At 41.9% G+C, this 25,907-nt stretch overlaps 1 protein-coding gene across 1 annotated transcript in view; it reads left to right on the plus strand.

Moving 5' to 3' along the window:
• Nucleotides 1–24,658, plus strand: part of furina (furin (paired basic amino acid cleaving enzyme) a) — a 58,173-nt gene extending 33,515 nt beyond the window's left edge. Inside the window, exons 4-16 of the mRNA XM_068741859.1 lie at nucleotides 239–334; nucleotides 2,176–2,304; nucleotides 2,502–2,578; nucleotides 8,650–8,735; nucleotides 11,980–12,152; nucleotides 13,062–13,274; nucleotides 14,868–14,968; nucleotides 15,884–15,987; nucleotides 16,227–16,344; nucleotides 19,661–19,840; nucleotides 19,918–20,042; nucleotides 22,353–22,475; nucleotides 23,359–24,658. Coding sequence (XP_068597960.1) covers nucleotides 239–334; nucleotides 2,176–2,304; nucleotides 2,502–2,578; nucleotides 8,650–8,735; nucleotides 11,980–12,152; nucleotides 13,062–13,274; nucleotides 14,868–14,968; nucleotides 15,884–15,987; nucleotides 16,227–16,344; nucleotides 19,661–19,840; nucleotides 19,918–20,042; nucleotides 22,353–22,475; nucleotides 23,359–23,963 — 2,130 coding nt within the window. The 3' untranslated portion in view covers nucleotides 23,964–24,658. The remainder of the gene's footprint in view (nucleotides 1–238; nucleotides 335–2,175; nucleotides 2,305–2,501; nucleotides 2,579–8,649; nucleotides 8,736–11,979; nucleotides 12,153–13,061; nucleotides 13,275–14,867; nucleotides 14,969–15,883; nucleotides 15,988–16,226; nucleotides 16,345–19,660; nucleotides 19,841–19,917; nucleotides 20,043–22,352; nucleotides 22,476–23,358) is intronic.
• The last annotated feature ends 1,249 nt before the right edge of the window (nucleotides 24,659–25,907 follow it).

Below are 25,907 nucleotides of genomic sequence, written 5' to 3' on the forward strand. Positions count from 1 at the left end.
ATCTCTTCTCTTAGATTAGATAAATTAGACAGAAGTACACAATAACCTTGCTTGTTGTTTAAATCTCCATTAATTAACGAATGCAATGATCTGCAATAATTATTTCCTCTTTTTTTCACAGCTGGAGAACAATTTGCTGCTGGGATATTTTTTTTCTTTGCCAAGCATCACCTCTATTTTTGGCTTGTTTTCCTGATTTCCACAAAAGCGTTGCCTTAATTGTGCTTTTGTTATTTAGGTGACATGGGCGGAGCAGCAGGTGTCGAAGAAGAGAAAAAAGAGGGACATCTACACCGAACCCAGCGATCCCAAGTTTAAAGACCAGTGGTATCTGGTGAGTACGAGCGCCGCTAAATGGAAGCCACTTTGTGTGTGTGTGTGTGTGTGTGTGTGTTGGACATGATTCAGAATGACACACCAATTGGGTTTTTATCTAGTCAATAAAGTTAATTAAATTTGGGGCTGGGTGTGTTTGATTTGTAGGAGAAGCACATATGAGTAATTTCGCCTGGGTTATTCAGCTTGAGCACTGCTCGTATAGACGAGGAGCTTCTTCTGAATGCTGATCGGCATGCCTTGATGGCTTAGTTCCAGAACAACAAGACGAAGAGACGGAGATGATGCACCTTGAAGTGTCCTTGTTTTCAGTTCATTGATTTTCAAGTTTGACTTAAATGATGTCATTGATATGTTGTTAAAATCAGCAGTAACAAAGTCTGAGACTTTATGTTTGGTTCCACTTTGACTTCAATTACTCAAAGGGTCTATTGGGGGCGGGGGGGGGGGGGGGGATCATGGTGTGGCAAAACAGGCTTACATCACCGCAGCCGTCCTGGCGTAGTCTAATAATAAATCATCCGCAGTGGTCTTATGTCAAATGCAAATATTAACAGATAATAAACAACATTTTGTTCATAAATTAATAATTAACAACTCTGTAAACAATATTATTTATTTTTGAACAAAAATCCTTTCTAATAATAAATAATTATAATAAAAAACTCTATTCAAGTGACTGTGCTGATGAGGTTTATTTTGAAATATAGCGACTCACAATCAGCGATAAATTCCCGATCATTTCTATAACAAGGTGAACATTTCATTCAAGTTAGTGGGAGCCCTGAGCTTCTTTCTCTGCAACGAGCCGGTCCCATTGAGGGGTAATGGGAGACAATGACACCAGAAGTGTGTCCCGTACGTCCAGCCTGTTCCGTAGTTTGGTTTTGGTTGCGGTCACGGTAACAAATGCCTCACGGACCGGTGGTTGGGGACCACTGTTTTAAAGAATGGCCCAATATTCTGTAGTTAATGAACCTAACAACCACCATTTAGCAGATTTCAGGTCTAAAGCTAAGCTGAACAAACTGAGAGGATGCGACTGGTAGGAATTAGGTGTGACTCATTACAAAAGGTGCATGCTGACGTGTGGGATGCTACAGATGAGTAAAGGCAAGGAAGTATGTGGTTTGACATCCGTTGTTTTGTGATAACATAGCCCTCTTCCAGACAATGCGCTCACAAAACTTTCTACTTGTGGTTTGCACAGGAACTTATGCAAACTTCTACTATACACCGCGAGAACTGCTACTGGAAATACGCAAACATAAAAAGTGCCTGAAAAACCAACCACTCACTGACTCTTTCAGTTTTGGTCATCTTTTGTTACCGGTAATCACATCTTTGAGCTTGAAGTGATTTTCTCAATCTTCAAATGCCAATGATATCGCGGGTTTGTGGAGAGGAGAATATGGTAGATGGTCCAACAGACCCATGACTGTATGCTTTAATTAGAAGAGTTTTGACCGAGATAAAAGCTAGACACAGCCAAAGGTTGAGTGAAATGTCGCAAGGGTAATCTCATATTCCTAATTGTTTTGAATTAGTGGACAGACCCTTCTATCCAATGGGAATGGTCCAAAGCGGGGTGGGGGGTTGGGGGGATTGTTGCCTGCTAACCCGGGTTTTACAGATGTGCTATACCAGATGGGCTGGGTTGATCCCTGCACCTTTTCTGGCACTTCGGTCTGGACTCGTTCCTGAATGAATGCTTAAATGTTAAATGCTTTATGACAATTGTGGCTGTTTTGTTACCCTGCATGTTATAGAATATGGATAATTATGGTCAAAATGACGTTATGGTATAAACACACAACTCTCTGCTCTCTCCACCCTCAGAACAACGACAAACATTTTGACTTGAATGCTAAAGGTGCCTGGAGTTTGGGCTACACGGGTAAAGGGGTGGTGGTGTCCATCCTGGATGATGGAATAGAGAAGAACCATCCTGACTTGGTTTACAACTACGTGAGTACAGCTTCTAAAGGAGCAACAGCATATTTTTCCACAGACTATTTCTGCAACTTAGAAGGAAGATAAGAGCCGAGCAAACATACCAGATTATAATAGGCCGTTAGATTTTTGAGGTTGTATACTTTGCTAATTTTTATATATGAATGATCCAAACTTATCTTTGATGAACTGTCATCTGTGTGGTTTCTTAGGACCCGGATGCCAGCTACGATGTGAATGACGGCGACACGGATCCTCAGCCTCGATACACGCAGCTTAATGATAACAGGTAGAAATTGACCCGGAATTCAATTTAGGTCGCTTTCACACTAGGCTGCTTGTTCCGCTTTAAAAGGACCAGAATTCATTTCCTCGGATAGTCCGCTTCATTTGGGCAGGTGTGAAAGCTCATGCGAACTCTGGTGCGGGCCGTACAAGCGAACACTGGTTTGGTTTGTATGCAGTGTGAAAGCTCACCGGACCAAACACAGGACCAAATGTACAAGCCATGTGCATTTGAAACATACAGAGAAACACGGTGTGAAAGCAGAACCGAAACAAGTGAGAAAATGCAACAACGACTTTCAGCTCCACAATGTGTTAAAACAACCTTATTAATTTCAACTCCTCTATTCGACTTTTGGTCCACCTTGGAGCAGGTTGCTTGTGTCATCTAAATGCTCGCGATCTGAGGAACATGTCATGATTATATTGTTGTCATCAAGGTGTGTATCTCAATGCCTGATGGCTGACATGTCAAAGGAGACCTTTGTTGGAACAAAACTAATTAAGGTTTGCAGCCCCTGGATTCATTTTGTCCGAGATTTTTTTAATGTTCTGCCATTTAATGCTTTTTACCTGCCACAAATGGGCAACTACTTCGTAATAGGAGTCCCTCTCAAAATTTACCGTAATTGTTTTGGCCTCTTAAACCACAGACAATACTGTGACATTTCTTTAAGATCACAGGAGAAGAAAATGACTTTATCGCATCTGCAAAAGACATTGGGAGTTGAATTTACTGAGAATTTCTTGAATCAGCGCTAATGAAACAGAAGAAACACATTGGCTGTGGAGAGCCCTTCCTCACCTTCATCTTTCCCAGCACCTGCTGCTGCTGCTCTGACTTTACTTTCTGGATTGCAGTAATCTGCCGACTGGATCACAGGCCTGAAAGACTTGCATACAGATTAGCATGGTCAGAGTGTCAGAATGTCCTGAACATACTTTATCTTAGCTAAAATGTTGGCTAAGGAGGTCCTTTGGGGAATGTGCCGGAGATGGTGTGTAATTGATTTCAAATTCAACAAGTCTACTGCTCAGGGGCAGAAGACGCACATCCACACACAACTCTGAGTAAAGGTTTGAGCAACGTGAAAATAATTTCAACAATCAGCCCAATTGAGTGTTTTGAACCAGCGCCTGAAACTGTTTTGTCTAAATAGTGGAATTTCTTGTGGAGGAATGTGGGACAACATCCCTGCAGTGCAGCGCCACACATGTACAATCTTTGCCAAGACACGCTTAAGCTCATCTGGTGGCTCATAATGGCCCAGAGCCCTACTAAGACATTTGCTATTAGCGTTTCCTTCATTTCAGGTGCACCCCTTTCCAGCCCTTATCACCTCAGCCCTTATCTCCTGCCACCCACGCTCTCTGTATCTTCCTTGTGGCAGACCAATTGAGAGCAAGCATAAATAATGTCTTTATTTGTGTGTGTGTGTGTTTCTTCTACTTTTACATCGGCTTGGTGCAGATGCATGCATAAACAACCTGTGGGCGGGCATGAAAATGCTCAAGTTTTCCTAAGACTGTAAGTGTCTGTTCCCTGCAGAAAGCCCAACTCTGTTCAGAGTCGGGATAACGTGCGCTTTCTTTCCCGACATACGGGAAGTAGTAAGGATGGCTTGGTCGCAATGCAACCATTCACTCGTGTTTATCTAAGGCGGAATGCGAGCTAGATGTTTCCCTTTCCAGAGCTTCCTCTCACTTTTATCACGATGGTTTCCAAATGTGCATTTTCTGGATTAGACTTGGATAAACTCGCATGGAGACGTTTCACTTAATTCTGTACCCCCCCCACTAAGAGCAAGACTAACCCTGTAAATATGATCAATTCTGTTTAATCACTCATTCATTCAACGTCTCTAATAAAACATGCAAAAATAACATGATGATAATAACGATGCAGATGCATTAAGGCACATTCTACAAAACAAAGGGGAGGATGCAGGCTGACAAATGTAGCTCTAACCCCATTTAATCCACAGTGATGGATGAAGGGATAGATGCAACAGCACTGCCAATAGCAGGCTGATTAATTTTCACCAGATGCTTCGTTAATCTGTCTCTTAAATTTTCTTTATTCACTTTGACCATCTTCATCACTAAATTGGCAGAAGCATTAAAAGACTAGAAATAACCAGAGAAAAACAGTCATACAGAAATTACCTGTGAGGTTCTGTACAGCCCAGAGAATAATCAAAAGCAAGCAGCGCTATTCCATTATTATGTTTTTACCCGCCTGCAATATATGCCAGGGGTATCACCCTCATTGACCATGTATGGGCAAAAGTGCCTTTTTATAATTCAGGAATCTTAGCAATGAGAATATTTCTTGCTTATTTATTTAATTTGGAAAATAAAGTCCCATGTGGGTGGGATTTATTTCTGGTGCACAGCTCAAATATTGTTTATTTTCTTGAAACATTTCGCACCCATCACCAATGAGTAAAGATTGAAAATGTTACTTTGTAAAAAAACAAGAGAAACATTAATCTCACGTGTTTGTTTGTCAGTATAACGTTTGTGCAGATTAGGTTTAAAGAAAACTTTTGGCGTTGGTGGCAGATCTTTGGACAAAACTCTGTTTTCTGACTTTTCTCAGGCAGGACTGGGCAGATCTGGGTAAAATGCTCCTCCTGCCGTTGCTCCATATCCAGACATACAGTTGGGTTTAATGTGTATGGCAGTCAAACGTCTCTTTAGGAAGTCCTTGGAGAGAGACGCTTTAGACTCTGTGATAATGGTTCTGCCAGCTGCTGGCGTGGATACAGATCATGTTTTTTTTTCCTTGGGCCGGCAGCCAACTATAGTTTATTGTAATCTGAGTTGGTGTGTGTGTGTAGAATCTTGGCTTGTTTCTGCTGTAATTGGAACAAGGCTCTCGTGAAATCGCTCTTTGTTCACCATAATCTCCTGTTATCACCATTGCTTGTGACACAGGAATCCAGGGCTATTGGACAACGTCCCTGACACAAACAGTGTCTAGTCTAGGAGGATGCCCTTGTCGTGTTTTGCTTGTTCTAGACGTCACTGATATCTTCAGGTGAGATTGTGTTTAGAGGAATTGGTAAAGGCATGAAAACGGTGGCGCAGGTGGTTGAGCGGGTCGTCCTGTGATCGAGAGGTTGGAGGTTCGGTTCCCGGCTCCGGCACATATGTCCACTGTCGTTGTGTCCTTGGGCAAGACACTTCACCCACATTGCCTGTGTGTGAATGTTGTGAGCGAGTGAATGTTGGTGGTGGTCAGGAGGGCCGATGGCGCAAATTGGCAGCCTCGCTCCTGTCACTCTGCCCCAGGCGTGGCTGTCGCTTACCACCACCAAGTATGGTGTGAATGAATACAAAGTACCTACAAAAGCGCCATATAAAACCAACGCATTATTATTATTATATCACACTGCTGGCTGAAGGGTGTTGAGATGAAAACTAGGAGCTATAAATGGATGGGTTGTAGTAAAGAGAGAAGCTGAAATTTCAGACTTGTGAGGGTCGGTGTGCCAGGCAGATATTTTAGCAGTTAAAATAATCTGTGACTTAATTGATTTCAAAATTATAGACTTGCCGTAGCGAGACAAACTGTGTTCCCGCATATGCTGTCTGGACGTGTTTTCACTTCATGTGATGATCTGCAGTGCTGCCACCGCTATTGACCGCTGAAGCATAAATACCAGCTGGGGTCAGCCTCAGAAAGCCCCCCCCCCCCCCCGGATGAGATCTGAAGCTCAGTCAGACATCGGATCATACCTGATCATCTTGTTGACAGATGAAGTCGGAGTCCAGGTTTCTCATTAACGGTGGTATAATTCTGCTTTTGGGGATTCGGAGCATGAAGATTCTGTGGACAGCCATTGTGAGACTTGACAGAAGGTTTAATCAGGTATGAAATAACTTAAAGATAAATGGCTAATTTAAAGTCGGAGCAGATACAAGGGTTTTGTTTGAGTTTAGAGTGCCAACTTAATTGTCCTTGTATTCTATATTATTGATAGTGCACGAAGATAAGGCCAATGCAGCTATTGTATTCTATATTCTATATTAATGCCATATTATATATATTTTTTGGCACTTGATCTTGAGAATCTACAGCCTTTATTTTCAACCTGTTTTGCACATTACTGCTAAAATGACGACTCACCATTTTCATCCTTCTCTTCTCCTTTCACCTCGACTCTCCTGCTCGCTTCCTCAGCGACACACAGCAAGGCTGCTCTTATAAATCGGCTCCAATGATATCGTTGAGGATTTTGTTGGACAATGATCTTATGTAATGTTACGTGAGAAACGTGAGTCAAAAGTCTCAGCTGAAGCTTTGACATTAATTGTTTCCCTGTAATTTAAATATACACGAAATACAAAAACATTGACTTTAAAGGTTCAAGTTAAAAAAATTGTGCCGTGAATTTTTCTGTTTAATTACATGTTTATGACCAGAAAGATTCAACTCAATTGAAAGAATATTCATAAATGGAGATAATATTCATATTGCATTATATATAATAACTCGTTTTCGTCATAGTTGACTGTGTAATCCAAACATAGTAAGTTTTCCAGAACAAGTCACTTTGGATAAAGAGCCGGGAACAGACTGCTTTCACAAGTGTTTGCCCCATCAAAGCCCTCTTGACATTGTTACTGACCTAACCAGTGAGTGGGAGCAGTAAAAAAGTACAGCTTCTTGTATTTGTAATCACTCATTGAAAAATGTATCCCTAAAGCCCGAAGTAGTTCTTAGATAATCAGGAAATCAGGATCTGATGTCTTCTCCATCCTGCCAGCATTTATGCGCGATGAATGCTGCAGAAGGCAATCGTGTTTCTAATGACTTTATGAGCAGGCTTGGAAAGGGGCTCAGTTTAGCGTGTGTTTTAGTGTGTACCCGGCGCCACAGTGCAGACACATGAGCTGTTCCTTACCAGCTGCATCACAGACAAAGATCTAGAAGAATCACCACATTGTCGTTAACAGACAAGCTTGTGTATGTTTCATTTTGTGGTTTGAATATATTAATATTATCCAGCAGATTGTGCAGTCTCTGGATAAAAGCGACTACCTCTGATGAACCAGAGACCCGACGCTTATATCGACTGTAGCATTGACTCGACCCGGTGCCCTCTCTGCTTTTCAGAGTTTAAAGGGATCCCTCAGGGCCAGCAGATGAATTTCAACACTCTGACATTCTGACCTGTGTCTTTACTGACAGCAGAAGTGTGAGAAATAGTCGAATAAAATCAGTTTAATGTCTCTGATCTCTGGTCTCTGTGATGAAGGACTTGAATTACACTTCAGGAAATTCAATTCAAGGGATTAATGATTTATTTAATACTTGTTTATAATTGAAAAAGAGAGCTTAGGCTTGCTACCCCCACCCCCGATTAAATATCTATCCAGTTGGCAAGTATATTGCATCGTCGGGATGCTGGTGTTTTGTCTGAATACCCAGAGAACTTTAATGGAAGCCTGCCAGTGTAGATAATACCTCCTGTACTCTGTTTCATCGTATGGCTCAGAGCTGTCCTGTCTGGTGAGACTGCACTTCAGTAGAGGTTGAGTGACTGTTTGAAGGGCATTGAGAGCACATCTGGCAGAGCGGGGAAATGCACCTGACTGACTGGAGCAGCTTCTTGGATCTCAACGCTGTGGTGCCTGGAACTCATTGTGAAAACTGTCCTTCTGATTCACAGTTTCCTCTTCTCTGTGATGGTTCAATGTCATCGTATACACTTTATTGCCTTGATTCAAGCCTGTCAAGGTTGCTAAAGCGAGAAGGCCTTATATGCTGAACAGGGGTTTCCTCGGGGGCTGAATCTTTTCTTGTGGACAAATGGGAGGTAATATTTGTTTAAAGGAATCGGAGCCAAGAACCTGTCTCCATGAGTTTGCTTTTCTTTCAGTCTAGAACTTGACCAGTGTACACAAGGGAGCATATTTTATTTCAATCAAGTGTCTTTGGAAAGGCCCACGATGTATGTGTGTGTGTGTGTGTGGGGGGGTGCACATGTACAGTAAAACCCTGTGTCATTAGATGAATCGCACCAGGATAAGTGGATTCCCTTAAACATTCTTCATCTTTTTCAGGCATGGAACTCGATGTGCAGGAGAGGTGGCCGCAGCCAAAAATAAGATCTGTGGAGTCGGCGTGGCCTACGATGCCAAGATTGGAGGTACTGTCAAATAAAAAAAACAAGTTGTTGGTTGTCAACTGGATGAGCTCTCAGAGAACGGCTGAAAAGCTCGTTCTCTAACTGTTATTTACAGTCCGTTTCACAGGCGTGCCATCCCACTAAATCATGATGGGAGTGCCCACGGGTGTGAGGGAGATTACCAACATTCTCGAAATGTACACTACCTTACGTTGATATGTCTGATGTTGTAGCTTTTATCTGTCAGGAACCATCACTGATGTGGACAGAGCTGTACAGATGAAACCAATAAACTGCTCAGTGCATTCAGAAACATCTGGTTGTGTTAGTGGCCTCTGATGTAGTGAAGGAAAGACTGGGAGGGGTCAGTTAGTCTAATAATGCACACTCTAAAATGCTGTAGCTGTATTTTTGTTGAATGCAGAAGAAGTTATTTGTGATTTAATGTCAGTTTCACGCTGGTCAGCGAAATCTCATCACCCAGTCTGTTTCTATTACGACCTATAAGCAAGCAAAAACCTTATTGCAAAAACTTTAAAATGTCATTTTTAAGGGTTTTAAGGGTACAAAACGTTTCTTTCCTCAAGACAATATGTCTACATTTGTATAAACAGTGAAATTCAGTATCAGAACTGATAAGGAAAACAAACTTTGATGGCGCTGAAGAGTCGAGTCGAACTGCTGTTCTGCACTGAGATAAACTTAACAGCCAGAATCCAACTTGTTTTCTGCCTTTTAGAGAGCCATCATATATAATAAAAGAAAATAAGGCTAAGATGAGAATAGTTTTGGCATACTGTGAATATCACAAAAGAGAAATTCCAATCATTTAAGACTTTAAGATCTTATTTTATAAGATCTACATTTATTCTAAATTTAATTTATGGATTTAAAACCTTTTATTTTTTCTATATATTTAATTGTTTCTCAAAAGCACTCACTCTCTGAAAATTAAATTGATTTTCAGCAGCCAACACAAAACTCTAGATATTCACAAGCCCTTTAATAGCTCCAAGGAGCATGAAAAGTGAAAAGCACATATTTATCGAGCCAAAGCAGCAGGTCCAGATTATTCATTTTGATGTCCAAGGAGAAGACAGAGTGCAGAGGAGCAGCGCGTCTCCTCACCTGCCTACTTGCCCTCACACCTCCTGCTGAATTGTAGCACATTTTCCATGCATACCCGTTTTATACACTTATTGGATGGCGTAGCTTTGGCAATATTCAGTGTGTCAAAGGTAAAAAAAAAAAGGTCCTTCAGGCGGACTGACAAAAACCTCAGTTTCAACAAAGTTGCGATACATTATTCAGGACATTGCTGCAGAGCTTACCTCAGAGCTGCCTCCCCTTGTGTAATCTGTATTTTACTTTTTTCTGCATGGATGCATTATTAGTGCAGCTTCAAATATCTTCTAGGTGTTTTAATGTTGTAATGTTGTCCTACTCACTTTCTCTGCGATATGCTTTTGTACAGAGTTTGGGAAAATGTTCAAGATTTGTTTTTATTTTTTTGTCAAGTCATGAGCATTCAGTGAGGTTGGCATGCATGTCTGGTCTTGTCACTGACCTTTTTTTTATATACCTTTTTCCCTATTTAATGCAGTTTTCATTGTCCCTAACACAAAATATCTGTGGCATCTACCCAGTACTGGCCCGTGGCAAGCGCCCCCCCCCCCAATTCTGAGGAACCTCGTCATCAAAATAAACCCTAGGTAGCATGACTCACACCAGTTTGCATTCAGAGCCAGGGGATCCAAAGAGGACGCGGTCTTCATTGCCCTCAGTCCACCTTGAAGCATCTACATCAAAATGCCGTGTGTTGAATTTAGATGAGCCTTTAATACAGTCTCTCCTCTGAAAGGAGTTGTCACCAATAAAACCAGCAAATAATGACAAAATCTGTCGAATTTAGGAAAAATTGAGGGAAATTAAAACCACCCAGAACACCTTTAGTACTTACTTACCAGAAATGCAGTCATTGACCAGACAGCGTACTGCTAATTCTATTTGCACTATTTGTTTCAACTCCTGCCTTTCCTTCAGTTGGAGCCGTGCGATTCACCACGAATCTCCAGCCAACCCTCGCTTCAAAAACTAAAGTTTCACAGTTGCTTCATGCGAATAGAATTCTCTATTGTTGTGTCTGACTGATGTTTGGAGGAATGTTGCTGAGACAAAGTATTTGGTTGGGCCGGACACACCCTTGTCCGTACGTTTAATAAATGAAGTTCTATTAATACGTGTAAATAACTCTGAGCTGAATCTATGTTTACTTGTTGTTTTCATTTTATTATAACAATTGGATTCAACGCACACTCAAACAGTTGCATTGATTTCATCTACACACACAGAGGAGGATTAACTCTTTCCTGAAATGTCATCCAGAAGTCTGTCGCAGTGCGAATCCAGTAAAACGTTAATACATCTCATTACAATCAAACTAGCTTGAGCACAAAGGAAGTCAACAGAGGAAGCTTTGATTTACTTGGTTTGTTTTGCATGAATACCAATGTGGCTTTTCAGATAATGAACACCTGCAGCCTTTGCTTCATGAGCTGTTCAAACACACACACCAAACAAGCATTGAAGGGTGTAAATATGCAAGTGCAATTATTATTGTTGACCTTGCATAGCCGTATATCAAAATTAACATTTAGCAAGCAAAAACATTGTCACATCAGGAATAAATTGTTCAAGGTTGTCAACACTCGAAGTACAATTTACAGGTTTCCATTTTGTGCTTGAAAGCAGTACCCCATCCATTTTTCATGTATTATTTAAAAATAAAAAGGATCATAGCCAATGTCGCAGGCCTAGAGATGCGCTCGTCATTGCTCATGCATGTCTCTTATTAAAACTCAACAGTGATCAGAGGTTCAGCTGAAACTGAACGTAGCCTCAGGCTGCTAACCTCCAGTAAAGATAAGGAGCAAACTACAGTGGTCTGATGAGCTAATTTCTGTCTAAGTGATGAAGTCTCACGTGACATCATTTGAATAGAATAGCATAAAATGCCGTTTATTAGCTGTTGCATTGCACGTTCTAAATGAATTTTACACGTAAGGGTTCAGGCTCAATTTATCAGCTTTTACCTCTGGAGCCGGAACTCTTTTCATACATGCCTCCATGAACTTAAGGATCTGTAAGTAGATTCCTAAATGTCTGGTTTGTGCTCAAATATCAGGACGATAATATGCATCTACTAAGGTCACCTTTCTGTTTTGTTATCTGGTGTATATGTGTGTCTTTCTATATTTGTTTGCAGGTGTGCGTATGCTAGATGGTGAGGTGACCGACATGGTGGAGGCCCATTCTCTCAGTCTAAATCCCCAACACATTGACATCTACAGCGCCAGCTGGGGACCAGAGGATGATGGTAAAACTGTTGATGGCCCCGCCAAACTTGCCAAAGAAGCTTTCCTAAACGGAGTTACAAAGGTAGGTGTGTGTGTGTGCGTGTTTGTCAGAAACTATTTACTGCCTCGGTGTGGCTCCCTCTCAGCAGGCAGTAATTGAACTGTTCAAGCATGAGAAGACACGAGCAGGACGAGCGAAGCAGCCTTTAACCCTGACAATTAAGAATGGAGAGGAATGTCCTCTAAAACGCCACCAGGAGGGCAATCTGGGAAATTGATTGGATGTATGAAAAAGACACTTCTTAAACTGCTTCTTCAACTCCATCTACTTTCTCTCGGGTCTTTCAGATGGCTGGCGTGAGGTTAAATAACATGACACGCATTTCAAAATAAGAGTCAGCTTGTCAGCATTTAACGGCGTGAATATCAAACAAGAAGGAGTCTCGCTACTATTTTAGTGAATAGGATGGTTTCACATATGCAAAATGAACACATCAACAGATTAATAAGCATAAAGACCCCCCCCCCCCCCCCCCAGGCTTTCACATCGGCAAACCATTAATAAACATCCATCTAGCTAGCACAGACTCTTATTAACGGGCTGTCGGATTCAAGGCATGCACCATAAGCTGATTGGAACTGCTGACACTGGCTACTAAGATAATTGCACCAGTGACGGTGCTGTCCGATGGAGGTGTCGGGGGTGCATGGCTATGCTTTACCAATGCTGATAGGGACGGGCCCATTCAGTAATATAAACAGCTTATTACATGTCGCCTCCTTTTGGTTTCACGGAGTGACCATACCGGCCTCTGCGGCGTAATGAGCCCTCTCACACCTGAGCCCTGGAATTAATGTTCCCTTTCATAATGAGAACGATGTTAGTGATCGATTGAGATGATTAATGTCATGAATGAATGCCTGGATGAAATGGAGAAAGGCTCGGCCTGTCTTTTTTCCTTCATTCTGAATATTACACCCCCTTCTCCAGGGTCGCAATGGTTTAGGTTCCATTTTTGTGTGGGCCTCTGGGAACGGAGGGAGGGAGGACGACAGCTGTAACTGTGACGGCTACACCAACAGCATCTACACACTCTCCATCAGTAGCTCCACCCAGAACGGGAACGTCCCCTGGTACAGCGAGGCTTGCTCCTCAACCCTCGCCACCACCTACAGCTCGGGGAACTCCAACGAGAAACAGATAGTAAGTTGTGGTTCCGTCCAAAGTCTTTTCTCTCATTGTCCTCCTGTTGCTCCTTTAGTCCGTTCAGCAACAGCAGTTTTGATTTTTTTTTTAAAGGTGAACTGTGGTGTTTTCTTTCGTTTAGTATTAATTCACAAAAACACACCGATCCTTAATGAGCTAAACAAGCACAGACACGTGTTTATATAAAGAGTTGCTATGCAGAGCAGTGTGAGGTCAAAAAGTACAAATGAAAAAATGTATTCAACAAACTGCTCCCAGCATCTCAAGCTGCTTGATTCCGATTCTCTGCGTTTTAATTTGAAGTAAATGGTTTTCCGGAATGCGTCTCTTTATTGTTTGTATACTTTATCCTTTTAGCTGCATGTTTCCAAAATGTGTAGGAAGGCCACTTGAACAATCAGGAGGTGCTTTTTCATCTGGGACATGAATAGCTGCTTATTTTAACTATCAATTAAATCACAAAAAAAGATTTTTGGCATCGGACTGTTAAGGTAAATATATATAAAAAAAAGACTCAAATTATGTATTTTACTATCAGAATATGATCTTAGTGCAACTGTTTGGTTCATTGCAATTGCATTTGTTGCTTTTGGCTCCTCAGCTTTATGTTGGGCTGTTTTCATCAGCCATAGCATAATTTCCTCCTTTTCTATTCTTCTTCATTCATCCCGTCTCATTCCATGAGAATTATTACGAATGCTGAATGGTGGAAACGCCATCTGGCAATCTGTGACTGCTTGATATTCTTCTCACAGGCCATAAACTGCATAACACGCACACACACATACACGGTCCTTCTCTATCATAGTGCCTGGCAGCCAAATCAACTGGGCAGACAGTTAAAGACTTGTCTGTGACACGAGCCTGGTCCCTTACTGCTTCATTGAAGTCCTCCTTTAATTGTCTTGTCACTCATGAACCTGAGAATGGAGAGATGGCTTCGGAGAGAGAGGGAAGAGTTCTTATTTTTTCTATTTCCCCCTCTTTCGATGGAGCTCCTGGATGCATAATTGCACCATCAAAGTCAGTTCTATCAGTGCATTTGCACTTGTATTCAGTCTGCTTGGAGATCACTTTCTGACATTTTTTCTGTAAAAAAATGAACATTTATTAACATCGTATTCATATCATTATGTTACAAACGATATACAACAAAATTCCATGGGTTGGAATTTGCATTTCTTATACGTAATTAATCAATCAATCCATTTGAGTTGCTGTTGCGTTGCTATGGTGATGTTATAAGGGTATGTGTAAGATGATTCCATAAGAGGATGCGTCGCAGAATGCGCTCATGTACCAAATTAAATGTGCTGCTATTTTTAAACAATTCTGTGGACATTGTAGATAAAAGTATTTATTCAGAGTTCTGATTGGCTTTCAGTCCTGACATAATCAGCTTTTTTTGAAAGCGTAAACTGAACGGAACACCTAACGTTCAAGAGTTTTTACGACACTGTTTTCAGAAACACTTGTTTTCCATTCACACACACACACACACACACACACACACACACACACAAACATATAAAAATATAGTTCCCAGCATGAACAAAAAGGTCACCCTTTAATCAGTGTTTATTTCATTAGGTGACTACAGACCTCAGATTAAAATGCACAGACTCCCACACGGGCACATCTGCCTCTGCGCCGCTGGCTGCTGGGATCATCGCCCTCGCCCTGGAGGCCAAGTAAGTTCTTACAGATTCTCTTCAATCTATTCGATCCTTGTCTGCGTATTTTACTGACTTTTTTATATTAAACTAATTTAACTCTTTCAATGCCGTTGATGTCTAGTTAAACTCAAACATTCACTGCCAACCCAGACAATCAATTCTGCCTCTCTTCAACGGCCAATAAGGCCAGAACCTAACATTTTATGAACACACTTTGTTTTCCTGATGAAAGAAGAGACTTTAATCTTTCATTTGGTAGGCTCGGTGTTTGCATAATCATAGTACAAAATATTCTGTGGGGTTTGAATTTGTTTTTGACCCATCTGCCTGACTGGTTTTTGCAGTGCATTTACAGAAATGGTGCAATTTGAGGTAGCGCTAATCACTAATGGAGGGGCAAACATGAGTACTTTGTCACAAAACATAGTTGGTTGATTCAAAAAAGTTTGCAAATAGGGAAGGATGTGATGAGAAAATGATTGAACAAGTCGAAGACATTTTACTTGATCCAAATTAATAATATAAAACATCTCATGTCGATCCAGTGTGACCTCCTATCGAACAATTTTATTCACGTTCATAAAGCCCTGCATTGGCTGACGGCAAAATAAAAGTCACACTTTTCAGTTTTACTTTCTCCTTCAGTTGGCCGAAGGGTAAAAATTGAGATCGAGCGCACGTTGATTTAAGATTGACAGTGATTCTGGGCAGTCTGTGACTTCCTCATTGTGTTCTGCTTTTAATTAGCTGCCCACCTGCAGGTTAATGAGTGTAGAATGCATTGTTGGACATGTCTGTTTGATCTGCTTGAGAGCCTCAGCTTTTTTTTCATAGCCTTACCACATGTGTCCTTGTGTCCGTGTGTGTGTGTGTGTTTATGTGTGTGTTTGTCCTTTGGCTTTGTGCGCTGGCCATATACACTTGTTCCAGTAAAAACCTGACCTGGAGGGACATGCAACATCTGGTTGTACGAACTTCTCGCCCAGGCCACCTGCTCGCCAAAGACTGGAGAACCAATGGATTTGGACGCAACGGTAGAGCAACTCCTTCCAAGTTCTTGTCTGACCTCCGTAGTTTTCAGATGCCTTTGAGGCTCATTAATATTTTATGCCTGTAATAAACCCAAATTGCCATTAAAGATGCAAGGCCTCCAGGACTGGGCCCAGCAGTTGTGTGAACTCTTAAAACTGGGTCGACGCTGTGAAGCTGGTCTCTGAAGCCCGTGTTCATGTGTCCATTTCCTGACTTTTCTCTCTTGGTTTCCTCTCTGCAGTCAGCCACTCGTACGGATATGGTCTGCTTGATGCCGGTGCGATTGTGTCTTTGGCAAAGACGTGGACTAACGTGGGGCCACAGCGGAAATGTGTGATCGCCATGATGTCTGAGCCAAGGTTGTTGCACTGCGTCACACGCACACATCTCCAGACCCTCGTTACAAATGTCTGCATATATTGCAGCTGCCACTTAAAGAAAATTGTTTGCACTAATTACAAATAAGTAATTTGTTCAGCAGAATTTGAATGCAGCCCTCGCAATCGAATCCCAAGCATAAAGAACTAATGTTCCTCATTTCATTGACAAGCTAACGTTATTGCAAAGCGTTGTGCACAATTAAATAAGTCTTTGCACACATCTGTGTCGCATCTAAAATCCAAAGTCGCTTTTTATTTGGATACAGTGACGTCTGCTGAGGAGTATTCAAGGGCACAGATGGTCGTGTGTTTTGGGAACGCCTCCACAGTCTGCTACACTGATTTACACTTTACATTGATCATGTTAACTGGATCATTACAGGCTAAATAATCTTTGTACAATCAGACCAGACTTTAGAATTACAAACACACTTATTGATGCATATCTTCATTTATAGAGGCCCTGCACTGATTTTAGACACTACCCACTAACTGAAGACAGCCATTGAAAGTCATATGTAGCCAGTGGAAGCTGTTTAATTTGAATAGGCCATCATGTTGCATTAGGGGAGCCGGCCCCTCCTGAAAGTTTCAATCTGTCTTCTGCAAGTTGGCCACTTTATGAAATTGCAATACAGAATCAGTGGAGTGCACATTTAGCCAGAAAATGTCCTCACTGACCTGAGGAAAAAAATGAGTTTTACAGAAAGTCTTGGCAGCAGCAGCTCATCAAATACAAAGGTAAATATATAACACAACTTGTATGAAAGCAGATCAAATATGAGAAAAGTAATCAGCAGATTGGCTCAGAAAAGTCATTTTTACTGAAACTGGATATTACGGGCTGATCTGAAGTCAGCCTGGGCATAAGCAGCAGGATGTGATGGATGTTTTAGATGCGCTTAGCGTTAAGGGAAGCCGGTAACGCAACAGAAGGCAGGCGGAGGAGATTCTAGCATATATTTGAGCTGCCAAGGTTTGCTGCTGCGACGTCTAATGCCTTTATCCTCGATTTGTTTCTGGGGTGCCTGGTGAACGACTTGTCATTTGTAAATGTGTTTGCTCACATCACTGTACATATTTTGTAGGAGTGTGTAGGCACTCCGCTTAAGTGAAAGCACTTTAAGGAGGAATAATGATTTGTCAACTTGAGTATCCGAGTTAGGACTTAATATTATTCTTCAGCCTTTCTGCTCTTGGTTCTCGCGGCATTACCGTCTGAATGCCGTCCGTCTGGCACGTCTCTCCATGATGAGCCTTCTGCTGCTGCTCCTGTCGGCCTTGAGGTTTCTCTCCGTCGCTGCAGCTATAAGATGCTCAAAGCAGACGGATCAAGTGTCTGAAGAGCAATCGGAGCAAGTTATGCAATTTGCATTTTAGGTGTTTTAGCTCTTTCACTTATCTATCTAAAGTGAGGGGATAAATCAGCAAAAATCTTTCCTGCCATCAGCTTCATTCAGTGATTACATCAGGATCCTGATTGCGAACTCAGGATGCATTCCTAGTGAGAACCTGGGCTTGTGTGACACTGTGTTTAACATTATTACAGTGAAACGTCACAGAGTTCAGGGTCATTTACGCTGCATTGATTTGAATTGTATCTGTTGAACCTCTAGATTATAGTCCTGACATATGTCAAAAAAAATAATTACAGGGGGACAGGTTGCCTCTCAAATAACTGCCAGATGAATTGTTTTCAGCATTGAATATGGGTGTAGCCTTTATGTAGATTACACTTTTGTGCAAATTAAAGTGCCAATGTTTGTCTGTGTTGTAACAGGATTATGGAAAAGCTGCTGGATGGATATTGATGGGGGGGGAAAAGAATCTGAAGATGGATTTTGGTCTAACTTAGATCCCATTCAATTTTGAGAGCGATCCGGATGCCTGTCTGGATACAAAAATATCCTAATTTCACCATTTACATTTAAAAAGAAATATGTATCTTGTAAAATATGCATTCAATTCACTTACCAAAAAGCACAGTCATAAAGGGTCCACGTGGTGATCTGGATCATCATCCAAAGATTATAATTATAAATTGTTCTTGGTATCTTTATTCACCAACCATGAAAAGTGAATTGGAGTTTATGTGTATTTTTAACTGATTTTTTGAGTCCGTAAATGAGGTTTTCAATGATAAAATTTCAGATTTTACTGACCTCATTCTGGATCTGATCCGGATGAAATTCCGTGGTGAGATAGAGACCCCCCGCCCTACATGACTGTGTCAACTTCCATAAACATTGGCCAATAATCAACCGAGATATTGAAGAACATTTTGAAGCTATATTGGCTGCAATATTAGCAAACATTTCAAAGTGATCCATAATCCAGGATCTCTTCTGGATTATTCTCAACGTTTCCTGAAAATGTCATCAAGATCTGTATGTCACTTTCAGAGTTATCTTGCTAAAAGACAAACATCTCCGCCTCGGCGGAGGTAAAATAAATGTCATCGTTCTTATTTTGGTAGGCCTTGTTTTTACCCATTGTGACTGAGGAACAGATTTCTGTTTTATAAAGTTGTCACGCCTTTCTGTTCTACGTGTGCCGGTATAAACAAATGTCACACTAACTGGGCCATGAGTTTTATTCCCCTCATATATTACATTTGTAGTGGTCAACTGGAAATGACAAATCACCTCCCACAGCCATTTGTTTGCATTTCCATTTCCTGCTCCATGTTTTCCGAGAGGTCCCATAAAATGCACATTAGAAGAGACAAAATTTCAATGTCAGTTTGCTGCATTGGAACACATTTGCATCGTTATAAAAAAAAGTGCTGTGGACATGTGAACACAGTTTAACCTTCTAGACTATAGGTGCTTACTTTGTCCTTTAATTTATGAACAATCACTAATCAGTCCTAACCAGGACGGATTGTGTCTTGCAAGCATGGTAGTTTATGATCGCACCACATCTTGTCTATAATTTAGGCTCCCTCGGTTTAAACTCTCGCGCTCTCCTCCTCAGAATTGTTGTTAATGCATGTAATCTCCTAAAAGGATTTAGGGAGGGGGGGATAAAGAAGTTGATGCTCTACTTCCATAGAAGATGTTTGTGTCACAGTTTGTAAGACACTAATCCAGTTCAAGGCCACAAACGCTTTACCCTTCACAGACTCGCACACTGGCCAAGAGTGAAATTTCACAGTCATGCAATTATCTGGAGTGTAGTTTATCCCAAGCGCAGAACAAGCCAGTCACGATTTCGGCTGCAGCACAACCTCCAACTTAATGCCCTCCCCCTGTCTTAATGTGTCCTTGCTTGTTGTTTCTCATGTTTTTGACAGGAACATTGGCAGCTTTTTAGTAATTAACAAGACTATAGAGGCCTGCATTGGGACAGACAGTCAAGTAAACTCATTAGAACACGTCCAAGCTCATCTTACTCTGTCCTACAACCGGAGGGGAAACCTGCAAATCCACCTCATCAGTCCTGCCGGCACACGATCCACGCTGCTCCACTCCCGGTATATGCGAAGACACAATACAGAAACACAGCACAGGGTGTGGTACTACTGATACTCTGCTTGTTGTTCTCTTGCAGGCTTCACGATTACTCGTCAGAGGGTTTCAATGACTGGGCTTTCATGACCACCCACTCCTGGGATGAGAAGCCCGCTGGGGCGTGGACGCTGCATATCGAGAACGTGGCCGGGGCCAGTGACTACGGTAAAACATATCTATGGTTTATGGGAAGAATTCAAGAATGAGCATTTTATTGTATTTGTGTGTGTACGAAAGAATTTATGCTGTTTATTACAGATTTCCTAATTACAGCTGCAATGGAGGATTATTTCCTGATGGGATAAATTCATTGTTTTGCCAGGAGGAGAATTAGCAAGTAGTTAAAAATGCTTCTGTCTGTCTTTATATTTCTCTTTCTGTCTGAATTGTATTGAAGGAGGACAATCAGCAAATCTGGTGGGAATCAGTATAAACTTCAGAAACTGCTTGCCATATTTATAAATAACAGACAACTCATAAACACTCAATCCTAAAAAAATATGACCACCGTACAGATTCAACAGTCTAGAATCCCAAATTCTGATCCCATTATTTAAACAATATAAAACTGAAAAACATTAGATTGATTGATGGAATGATTAACAAAACTAATTTATCGTCTGTTGGTTTTCTTTTTTCCTTGTGGATTTAATTTGATACAATCTTTTATTTGTGACATTTTTACCGTACGGAGATACAAACAGGAAGTGCAGTACTTGAGAAAGATGTTCTCACATTCGTCTAAACATTGATGTAAACTTTTTAAACCATCTTTCACATCGCATGAAAGTTAATCAGTTTAAGAGTTTGTAATAAGAGTTTGGAGTCCTGCATGGAGGTTAATGGTTCAATGTTCCGAGATCAGAGATCAAAGGTTTCCTGGTTCTCTTTGTAGGAGCTGTGAAGCGGAGAAAAGAAAGTATGTGAACCCTCTGGAATATCATAAATTGGTCATAAAATGTGTTCTGATCTTTATCTAAATCACAAGAACAAAAAGAAAAGTGACACGACACAAAATATTATGTTTTCATATTTGTATTGAACATAACATGTCAACATTCACAGAACAGGGAGGAAAATGTAAGTGAACCTCTCGGCCAATGATTCTCCAAGGCGTATCAGAGTCGGCCTGGAGTCCAATCAATGAGACAGGATTGGAGGTGTGGTTTAAATCTGCCCTGGCCACGAGAAAACACGCACCGGTTTACAACTGTCTCTTGTCAAGCCATGCCTTGCTGAAAAGAGCTCTCAGAAGACCTACGGTTGACCTTTGTTGACCTTGTATAAGGCTGGAAAAGGTTACAGAAGTACTGTATCTCTAAAAATCTTGATGTTAGACAAATTGTCAATAAATGGAAAAAGTACAGCACTACTGGCAAAATATTCCGAGGCCCAGCACACCAACATCAAAACCTCATCCCAAGTGTGAAGCATGCTGGAGGGGGCATCGTGGCGAGGAGGCGCTTTGCTGCCTCGGGGCTTGGACAGCTTGCTACCATCGGTGGAAAAATGAATTCACAAGTTTATCAAGATATTTTGTGGGAGAACTTGAGGCCATCTGTCCAACAGTTGAAGCTCAAAAGATGGATGGGGGTGGGGTGGGGTGGGGTGGGGTGGGGGGTGTGTTCCAACAGGACAATGATCCAAAACACAGAAGCACATCAAGAGCAGAATGGCCTCAGAAGAAGAAAATGCGTATTCTGGAATGTCCCGGTGAACGTCCTGACCTCAACCCGATGGAAATCCTGGGGCATGACCTCGAGAGAGAGATATTCACACCAGGCATTCCAGGAATCTTGCTGAGCTGCAACAGTTCTGTAAAGAAGAATGGTCCGAGGTTCATCCTGATCATTTTCGTATGACTGATCTGCAACTGCAGGAAACGCTCGGCTGAGGTTATTGCTGCCAAGGGACAGTAAGCCAGTTATCAAATCACGGCCTTTTTTCCCCTCCTTGTCCTGTGAATTTTGACATCATATGCTCAGTAAAAATATGAAACTGTGTGGTGTCGGTTTAAGCAGGTTGTTTTGTTCTTGTGCTTTAGGCGATGATCCGAACACTTTTTTTTTATCACCAATTTATGCAGAAATGTAAGACATTCCTAAGGGTTCACATACGTTTTCCTCCCACTGCGTGTTTCTCTGCGGTGGTCTGATTTCTTTAAGCTGGGAGCATTATGAAGCTGTAAATTTCAATGTTTGCCCTCGGATCGCCCACCAGCGACTGTCTAAGTCTGAATGTAGCAGGTCCACCCACATGGTAGGTTGTAGGCAAGAAAACCACAGAGAACAGATGTAGCCTCATGACTTACACCTCCCGCCACAGAAAGGAGTGATTTACTGAAGGGCTTTCTTTGCACAAATTCCAAGCAATTAAAAAAGGATACAGAATCTACCTTAAGGAGGTTCCAGGGCTTTGCTGCTTTTGACAGGCCTACGTCTCAGTGTAATTTCGGTTTGTAACTCATCCATTCAGGCACACTGACAGACTTCACCCTGGTGCTGTACGGCACTGGTGCAACATCTTCCAGCTCCTCTGTCAAGCCTCCAGTGGGAAACGACGACTGCAAGACGATGGACCTGAACATGAAGTGCATTGGTAAGGCTGCTATCCCTGTTCCAAGCTTGCTCCTCGCAGGACGTTCCTTTCGCAAGCAGCTAGAGTTGGAATCGAGTAAATCGTGAGATGGGACATGTGAAACGTGAAGCTTGCATGTCTGTATCAACTTCAAGCGAAGATCCATTTTCTGATCAGATCAAACTAAACTCTTTAAATCTCAGTGAAATTAAATTTGTGTAAATAAGTGCGACCTCAAAGTCCTCAATAGCCCCTATGTAAAGATGCTACATGTTGTTAGTGTGACCCCTACTGGCTGTCGGGGGTACTTACGCACGGACAAGCGATCCTACATACAGATTAAATGGAGGGTGAATTACCGGTATCTTATATATGATTATCATTTGTAATGATTATCATGCGTCATCTCTACCTCTGTTGTTGACCAACTTGAAAGGCTCCTGCTGTAAATGAGATTTTCTTCCTTCTCATAGCTCACAGTCCCGTTTTCAGCGCTGCTACCTCCAGCGCCCGCCGCCTGTTAATTACCATTATAGGCAATGGGCTGCATCTGGACCTGCTGCATATGGAAATTGTTCTGTTGACAAGCTGCATTCAGCATATAAATTGCAATGTTTTTTTTGTCATTAGTTTTTAGGCATAAAGTTCATAAATAAAAGTAGTGCCAACAAGAATGAAAGTAGTGACTTTGAAGCAAATATCCTGCAAACGTTGCCTCTGCATTTTCACGATTCGCAGCCCACGGGATGAAGACGTGCAGAAATGTGTGATTTACCCTGTTCGCTCTGCTCTTGGAGCGTTGTCCATCTGGTTGGCTGTTTTATGGATGAACTGACTCTGGACTGGAGCAGTAAAATATGGGTGTGCAGCTTTTTAATCTCCGTTTTCCTTCTTTGTGTTGCAGCGTGCAACTCCGGGTCATACCTATTCCAGCAGGGCTGCGTGAAACAATGTCCTCCAGGATACTCGGGAGGCTCCCAGCTGCTGAACTACACGGTGGGAAACTCCATCCCGCCGGCGTCCGTCCCCGCCTGCCTGCCCTGCCCTCCCCCCTGCCTGACCTGCAGCAGCCTCAGCCCTTTGGCCTGCATCACCTGCGCCCCTCACAGCTCCATGGACTTCAACACTCATACGTGCCAGCATCTGAACCAGTACATGCGCGAGTCCCCTGGCACCTTCATGGTGACCCAGGGAAACCAGGAATCGGCGATCCAGCCGACCTCCCTGTTGCCCATCACCGTTGCTGTGCTCAGTTGCATGGCAATCGTCGGCACATTCGCTGGCATTTTCCTGCTGCTGCAGCTGCGCTCAGGCGCACTTATTAAGTTGCCCTCTCTGGAGGCTGGGCGAGGCCTTGGTGGCAGTTTCAGCCTTGGGGGAAATAGGGAGGTGTCGTACCGCGGCATCCCGACAGTGTGGGGTGATGAAGTACATACAGACTCTGAAAACGACGAGTCTGACGTCCACGGTGAGAGGACTGCCTTTATCAAAATACAAAGTGCTCTTTAATGCCTTCACTACATCCCTCCTGCTTCTAAATCCTCTCGCCGCCTCCATTTGTCAGATAATTCCGGGCTACGGTTGCTGTCCTATTTTTTATTATTTTTTCTCTCTTTCATCACTTTGAATCTGTTTCTGTCTTATGATCGGGTTCTCATCATCGTTTTCTCTGTTCACATTTGGTGCATCTACATAAAACTATTTCTGCCCCCCCCCCCCTCTTGTCCTGAATCACTAAAAGTGTCAAATTATTATTTGATTTCTCTCTTTAAAACAAAAAACATTTTTTTTCTGTGTCAGCCAATTAGATGTTTTATGGGAGGAGTAGAGAAGTATGTGTGGTAGAGAGCATCTTGACCTTAATATTTGTAAGAAGGCTGTGAAATTCTGATGAAGAGTGGAGCGCCCTTTGTGGGGAAGCCAACGCTGGCCCTCTCATATTTGATGCTTCATCTTAAAAATGATCACAAACATTCTTTAATGAGGCACCAAATCTAATTTACAAACAGTAATTCATCCACCCTGGTCAGAAAAAACACCTCTTGTGTACAGAGTCGCATTTGAAAGTGCTTTTAAAAAATGCATGAATCAAAAGCACAACAGCTGGAAATGACCTGACTCTGACTCTGATGATTCTAAACCATTAGAGAGACAAAGCAGAGAGCTCTCAATGTTTCACAGCAAGGCATTTATATTTACTTTAACGATCTGTCTCTGCCAGCTCTGGTTTTAAATGACTGCAGATTCTGGTCTAGGAGTTCTTTAGTTCTCCTATTATGCACATTATGTGCAAAGATCTGTCGGCTGTGGCAGAACAAAACTGAGTCACCCCCACGAACGAAGCTTCCTCCATCATGGTCGGATTCAAGATGGATTCAACATTATACACAGCAGAAACCATTTATTAAGCATCGAATGAAAGACGTAAAAAAAAGACATGCATTTTAAAGAAAATGCACACAGGATTCCTTGATCAACCCCATGGACATAAAAATCAAATGTTCCCTTGTAGCAATAATTGATTTCTGTCTGACGTTCACACGTCCTGGGGCTGAGAGCAGCCGAGGAGCTGATGGGAGCCCAAACGATACGCAGACACGTATTTAATGTGTTCACACTGCAAACACGGGCTCGAGGTCAAGACCGAACATTTGTTAAGGTGTGTGTGTGTGTGTGTGTGCTAGATTACCGTATTTGAGGTGGACAAATGTTTATCTTCCGTCTGAAGTGAGGGCTGCTTTTCCCCCTTTGTCTCTGCTCTTGAATGCTGCTCAGAAATCACATCTTTACATGTTCCCTCCAGTCTTCACCTAATCTGAATTTCAGATTATCTCTAATTAATTGTATTCTAAATGCTAATGCAGCAACTATTTATTCTGAGAGATTTTAATCATACCTTTAGGGAACATAGTTTTAAAGTGATTTTTTTCCTCCCGGGCTGGTTATCATCTGAAATATGCATCTTGTGATTTAATTTAGAGTAGCCATTTTAAACCCTTTTTTTCTTTTTTTTTCCTACCATGTTGATTTCTTTTCTAATCAAAAGAACAGTGGCGCTTGCTGAGAGAGGTTGTCATGGCGATGACATGCATGCAAAACTGCAGCTGCTCATCCTTTTATCTACCTCTCATATCATTTGGCGAGGGTTCATACACTGTTCGAGGAGCTGTTAAATGATTATAGAGGTCGATTATATTTGGGGCAGATACAGAAACGCCTCTTTGGAAAGATTAATGGGGATACGAAAGTAAGTCAGATTTATGTTTCAGAAGAGAAACTAGCCATTGCAATTTAGAAGTTGTAAAGCTGCTGTATACATTCTCCTAAATCTCTCTCTCTCTCTGCTAAAATGTATCGCCGTAAAGATCGGCCAGCATTGGTGGTCACACCTGGGTTTAAGTCTGTTATCCAGAATCAAATGGGGAGAAGGATCATCCATGAATCTTGTTGCCC

This window comes from Brachionichthys hirsutus, chromosome 1 (assembly GCF_040956055.1).
Source record: "Brachionichthys hirsutus isolate HB-005 chromosome 1, CSIRO-AGI_Bhir_v1, whole genome shotgun sequence".
Taxonomy (NCBI): Eukaryota; Metazoa; Chordata; class Actinopteri; order Lophiiformes; family Brachionichthyidae; genus Brachionichthys; species Brachionichthys hirsutus.